At 29.5% G+C, this 6,790-nt stretch overlaps 1 protein-coding gene across 2 annotated transcripts; it reads right to left on the bottom strand.

Moving 5' to 3' along the window:
• Nucleotides 1-2,306: 2,306 nt before the first annotated feature.
• LOC111613798 lies at nt 2,307-5,629 on the bottom strand. Of its 2 annotated transcripts, XM_023355149.1 has the most exons (8): nt 5,512-5,629; nt 3,972-4,121; nt 3,797-3,865; nt 3,462-3,590; nt 3,286-3,321; nt 3,081-3,190; nt 2,910-2,997; nt 2,307-2,876 (listed from the first exon to the last, which is right to left on the bottom strand). In XM_023355149.1, exons 1-8 carry the CDS (start codon nt 5,591-5,593, stop codon nt 2,629-2,631), a joined length of 912 nt encoding a protein of 303 aa, XP_023210917.1. In that variant the 5' UTR covers nt 5,594-5,629; the 3' UTR covers nt 2,307-2,628. The 2 variants fall into 2 exon arrangements, with proteins under 2 accessions (XP_023210917.1, XP_023210916.1); XM_023355148.1 differs by having other exon boundaries at nt 2,307-2,997.
• Between the last annotated feature and the right edge of the window lie 1,161 nt (nt 5,630-6,790).

Here is a 6,790-nt window from a genome sequence, read left to right as displayed (position 1 = left end):
ATAATAATAAACTAACAGCTGAAGTATACACTGAAATTTTATCCAAATAAGCAACATTGATACTTCTGTCTATCTTTAAGCTACCACTATATATCTTGTCATCAGCAATATGTAAATATTTATAGATGAATTACTGTAGCTGCACAATAACTTGAGCTCTGGCAACTTAATCATCATATGACTTTAAAGCAAATACAGACCATTCCACTGTGCATTTGAGGTAACAAATATTATATTTTTGCAGAATGACTGGCATGCTTCATATAAAAGAGGAAGAGAGCATGCTGGAAACCCAAGGGTTACTCGGTTAAAGTGTGACCAAAATATAAAATTAATCAATCTAACAAAACTAGTTGTTTCAAGTACAATAAAAATAACAACATTGTAATTTGACTGACTTAAAATCAGGAAGTGTTTTCATTTACAAGACAATAAAACAATTAACGACTTATTGACATTAGTAGTAGTAGTAGAAGTTAGTCAGTGTAGCCCACACTGACCACCTACCCTGTCCTTAAAAATTACACCTTCCTCTCAAATTTCACACAAAGCCTATGTTAATGGGTGCAAACTGAGATAATTTACAGTGAGTTTCTTAAAATTAATATGTTTATTTTTGCATTTTTTAATCAAATAACAATAAAATACACACACAAAAAAAGAAACAACTTTCAGAATTCCAAGAGTATTTTACATGGTTAGAAAAAAGACAAAATGAAGAACTTAAACATATAATTGTGGTATTTGATGTAATGCTGACAGTTTCACAGTTTTAAAATAAAAACTCATTCATTTTTACATAACATAACTTATTCATTTTTTTAATGTGCCCTGTATAGAGGGATGTAGAGCCTCATTTAAATCAGCATGCCAGCATTCCCCAATATAAGCCAGCATNCACTTCCATTATTACTTAGCACTTCCATTATTACTTAACACTTTCATTGTTGACACTGCCATTGTTACTTAACACTTTCATTGTCAAAATCTTATCCTGTCTCTCTCTCCCCCGGGGGGAATTTCGAAAAATCCCTTCTTAGTGTGCGTTTTCATGACGTACCCTATCTGTGTACCAAATTTCAACTTTCAACTCCTAACCGTTTGGGCTCGTATCCATAATGTATATAGAAGTTTTAATCCTGTCTCTCTCTCCCCCGGGGGGAATTTCGAAAAATCCCTTCTTAGTGTGCGTTTTCATGACGTACCCTATCTGTGTACCAAATTTCAACTTTCAACTCCTAACCGTTTGGGCTCGTATCCATAATGTATATAGAAGTTTTAATCCTGTCTCTCTCTCCCCCGGGGGGAATTTCGAAAAATCCCTTCTTAGTGTGCGTTTTCATGACGTACCCTATCTGTGTACCAAATTTCAACTTTCAACTCCTAACCGTTTGGGCTCTGCGCTTATTATTATTATTATCATCAACCCGTCTCGATTATATATTAGATTTGATTGATACTTTATAACCGATTTTAAATGCAATGAAGAAATGGAGTAATTTGTTGAAGAATATTTGTAACTGTTATAGAATTTTTCTAGTTGTTTTTTGTCAATGTCAATTTACACAATTATATTTGATAGTTGTGTAAGTTAGGTTGGAGAGAATAGATTATGCTCAGTTACGTTAAGAATATAAAGAATTACACCATCATGTTGAAAAGTGGGCGCTGATTTGCAGTATTGGAAAAAGTATTTGAACATTTCGCCTTTTATTGTAGGCTCTTATCCTCAATACTGTATGTTTTACATGTTATGACTCCACCGTATGACTCCAAAAGAATCGAAATACATATAGGCTTGCTTATATTTTTTATACATAAAGCATATTTCTGCAATTCATTATCAATAATTCTCTACTTACACATAAGAACCAGAACTAGAAATTGCCGTCGTGTATGACACCATTACGTAATCGTGTTTTTGTCTTCTGAAATAGATTGTGGCTTTCCATCTCTGATCTATTGATAGTGTAAATATATAAATATATAATTTTTATGTATACAAAAATATATACAGTTTAACTTTCAAATAGAGGAACCGAGAAGTTTTTCTGCTATTTAGCGGTAAATATAATTCTATTTGAAGTATTTGGGTATTGTAAAAACGTCCGTTAACAGCGATATCTGCTATTTGGGAGTGTTCGTTAATGCAAGTTTTACCGTATATTTTCTATAAAGAGCGACACCATCAACAATATATAATTGAAAATGTCTTGTAGATATCACTTTCAAATTAATATCTTATAAATACCGTGTAAAACTACAAATAAACATATAAAAAGAAACTAAAAATTGTTTTATAGCTAACTCATTTTAATGTTATTACAATTTTGAAACACAAAGAACTTTATACGTCATAAAATGACACATAGAATGTTTTTTTCAAGAGTAGTAATAAATTTCATGTTTTATTAACGTATCCATACGCAATGCATTGTACAAAAACTGTGTAAACTGATAAAATTATCCTATCTGAGTTAAAAAAGTAAAACGTGGTAAACTAGTAACTCCTCTTCTTAATCGAAGTTTCTGCATTACGAGTTTCAGGCATACTTTTGTTTGAAACTTTCGACCATGTTGTCATATCGTCGAGTTCTATGTCATCAAGGAAGGATACATTTGGTTTTACTATTCGTTTATATCTTCTTCATTAATAGATGGTTCCGAACTTTCTTCATATGTTTCTGTAGCAGCAGCAGCAGCAGCAGCATGAGACTTTTTCCCAGATTTTTTTATACACTTGGCAAGATTTTTTGTTGTAGGTTTGTCAGTTATTTTTGTAGTAGGCCGTTTCGTAGTATGTTTTGTAGGTTTGGTAGGCCTTTTCGTAGTATGTTTTGTAGGTTTGGTAGGCCGTTTCGTAGTATGTTTTGTAGGTTTGGTAGGCCGTTTCGTAGTATGTTTTGTATGTTTGGTATGCCTTTTCGTAGTGGTTCTTGGACGCCTGGTAGATCTACGCATTAAATACCTTTCTGTAGTAGGCTGTTTCGTAGCTACCTTTAAATTAACGAATAACCTTTTTTCAATATCATCAACATCAGAATTTTTTCAAAATTGCCTGCCGAATATTGTATCAGTACCTGTTCAATATTTTCTTCAGATTTCATAATATCATCATCGTTGTTATCATCAGATATTCCAATCTCATCCGGACTTATATCTTTAATTGCTGTATTACGTATATTAAAATCTGTAAATCAAAATAATTTTGGAAATTTTATTTTTATAAAGGTAAAACGGCAACTTATAAATAAAAATTTTAACATAAGATTTGAAATTACACACCTTCATGTTCACGCTCCGATGGATTATTGTTGTCAACTATAAGTAAAAAGAAATTGCTTTTATTATCCTAACTATATACTTAATATTTTATTGTAATTTTGATAAATGATAATAAAATAATTTAATTATTTGATAAAAAAATTCAATTTTACTGGTATAAAAATTAAAAATTTAACCTGTAACTCGTAACAAATCAATTCTACAGATTTTTATAAATTTGGTGTCGTGAAATAATTCCATATCTACTATTGAATTATCTGGCACTTCATTCAGCGGTAGGAAGAATTCGACCGAAGTAAATAAATCTGTAAATAATGAAATTATTTAATTTCTATGATGTAAATTATAAATATCAACAAACGATTAAAACAAATAAGTGCATTTTTATAATTATAATATATCAAGTTGGATTGAATTGAATTGATGAAATACTTGAGGAATTTGCCCAGGAGTTCTTCCGAGAAAGACCTTCTATAGAAACTATTTATATTTAAAAACTTATGTGATATACCTGAAATTGGTACAGCATTGTAATTGTATTCTTTCTTGTTAACTGTTATGTGGAAATCTGGTGAGAATCCTATGATAAATATTTAAAAATTCAGTTATTTTGTGACATATTCGACTTAAGTCACTTAAATTAATATTTTTAATAATTTTATAGAATTTTTAATATTATAATTTACCAAACATTAAAATTTTTGTATATAAATCATCATATTTTCCATCGTAGAAAAAGCTTAAAAGAAATTTTGATCCTGGTTTAGTGCATTCCTCGCTAATATCTTCCGGATATCCGTTTGAATCAGTCAATACGTAATCTTCGTAATAATTCTCTATAAAATATTTTAAAATTTATTAAAATTATCATTGATTTTAGACAATAAAATTTTACTTAAATCAATTATCGAGTAAAATATTAAAGCATTAAACAACAGGAACATTTCAAATTATAATATGATATCGATGCGGTCATACTGTAACAATAAACTGTAACTGTGATGAAGGATTAATAAATAATTTATCAAATAATTTCAAAAATATATCTATTTATCTGAAAGCCGAGTGATTGATGACTGATCGATTGATTCTATTATTTGATTAATCGAATGACCAGACCGACACTAATTATTCCTATTACGAGTGAGCCTGAATAACAGTAGGATGAATTAGCACGAGTCTGGAAAGGATAAGTCTCATAGATTATTCTTGACAATACGAATACAAAATAATCCAGCAACGAATTGCTTAACTTTCCCTGCAACAACAATTGAAATTGCGTGTGATGCCATCTGTTATGATATTTTATTTAAAAACTTTTTATATAATTAATTGTTATATAAAATGGCAAAAAACTGAATTCTTTTGATAGTGATGTGTTTTGTAAAAAAAATTGTAAACGCTAATAACGTATAAAATCTCCATTAGATCCGAATCTTCATCTTCCTTCCCTATCGACTTTTAACTACCAAAATTTAGTGGTATCAATTCCCCTAATACACAAATCTTCTTGAAAAATTTCAGAAATTTACGACCAGAGCCACGAGAGTTATTGCGCTTCAAATTGGTTAAACAAAATCGTGCGCCCACACCCTCACTGCTAGGCACACATCCATGCATACAGAAAACAATCAAATATTTTGCATTTCTAAACGTTTCGAGGACCCATCAGGCCAAAAATGTAAAAATCTCGGGGTCATTTTTTAACCGATCTCCATACTTTCCCTCTGGTATACACAGTATAACAGAGCCGGGAACGTAATTGTTCAGAATAAAGTAACACGTATTATTTTCTGCACTGTAAATCGTTATCTTCTGACTTTTGAATCGTCATAAATAAATATATAACCACTATGGTTACGTTCAAGTAATTTGATTACACCTCATTTAAAATAATTTTACCTTAATTTAATTTGATTTCTCTTTGTTAAATTCCTATCTACATCTGTTTATACAGAATAACTGTTACATTGTCTAATACATAGGCCTAATATTGTTATGAAAAAAACTTTTATTTTGTGAATTTTCAACGTAAATATTAGTGTAATTCCCTTATATATCTCTGTATAAGGTATTGATACAATAAAGTAAAAAGCACGCATCATATTATTCGATTTTTCAGTTATATTTTATTAATTTATATATTTAATCATATTTATAAGTCACACAAACAATTGTTATGTTAAAATTATAAATATTTATAAAAAATAGGAAAACGAGACTTACCATCTGGTAGAAGTGCAAATGTAACGTTCAGCATAAAGAATAAACTGAATAAAACGTGAAGAATAACTATTAAAGCTTTCATATTTGTCCTTTTTCCCGGCGATGTAGTGAGTCTAGCTTATAATTTCCCCCTTTTATAACAGTTAGCACCTATTTATTTATCATAATAAAGCTATAAATAAATACAAATTCTTGTCTTTTCCTAGAATATGTACACAAAATTTGATAACTTGTTTAGAAATTCACTTTTTAAAACGAAAATTGTTATTTTTGAATTGGAAATTACATTTTCATATAAAATGTTTAAAGTTTAAAAATTATGTCTTTAAAATCAATATTTTCTGGTATTTTTCTGCGCTTTTTAATGTTTATTATTTCGTATAAATCATTTATTAGGGAGGCGGGACATGTTAGAACAGTACGTGGTTTGAATTTCTTTTTATTGAATAACCGTTAATGTTAGCATATTAATGGTTATGTCATCAGATATGGCAATTAGTTGGATGCCATTATGTATTACGTTTTAATGTTTTACAAACGATGTTTTCAGAAAAAAAGTGTTTTTTTCACATTGTCGTTTGTTTCAATTTACCCTGTACTTAAAGTATATTGAAACGGAGCAATGGGGAGAAATAATATACATAATATTTTCGCCAAAATGCTGCCTGGTTATTCATATTATTCTTTCCTTTCTGCACACATCTGTATTACATGAGGTATTTTGTTAGCCTTTGCCACAACACGAACATATTCATTCGACTCCAAAACACTTCTAACTGTATTCAGCGTCATCTCTCCATTCACTTCTGTGTTTTCTTTTATCGTTTCGTANCCGATCTCCATACTTTCCCTCTGGTATACACAGTATAACAGAGCCGGGAACGTAATTGTTCAGAATAAAGTAAAACATTATTTTCTGTACTGTAAATCGATATCTTCTGACTTTTCAATCGTCAAAAATAAATAAATAACCACTATGGTTATGTTCAAGTAATTTGATTACACCTCATTTAAAATAATTTTACCTAATTTAATTTGATTTCTCTTTGTTAAAGTCCTATCTACATCTGTTTATACAGAATAACTATTACATAGTCTAATACATAATATTGTTACGCAAAAATCTTTTATTTTGTGAATTTTCAATGTAAATATTAGCGTAATTCCCTTGATATATCTCTGTATAAGATATTGATACAATAAAGTAAAAAGCACTCATCATATCTTTCGATTTTTCAGTTATATTTTATTAATTTATGTATTTAATCATATTTATAAG

This window comes from Centruroides sculpturatus, unplaced genomic scaffold, assembly GCF_000671375.1.
Source record: "Centruroides sculpturatus isolate CEXI.00-Female unplaced genomic scaffold, Cexi_2.0 scaffold1904, whole genome shotgun sequence".
NCBI classification, from domain to species: Eukaryota; Metazoa; Arthropoda; class Arachnida; order Scorpiones; family Buthidae; genus Centruroides; species Centruroides sculpturatus.
Note: the sequence above shows the minus strand (reverse complement) of the source record. Positions and strands in the feature narration are given on the sequence as shown.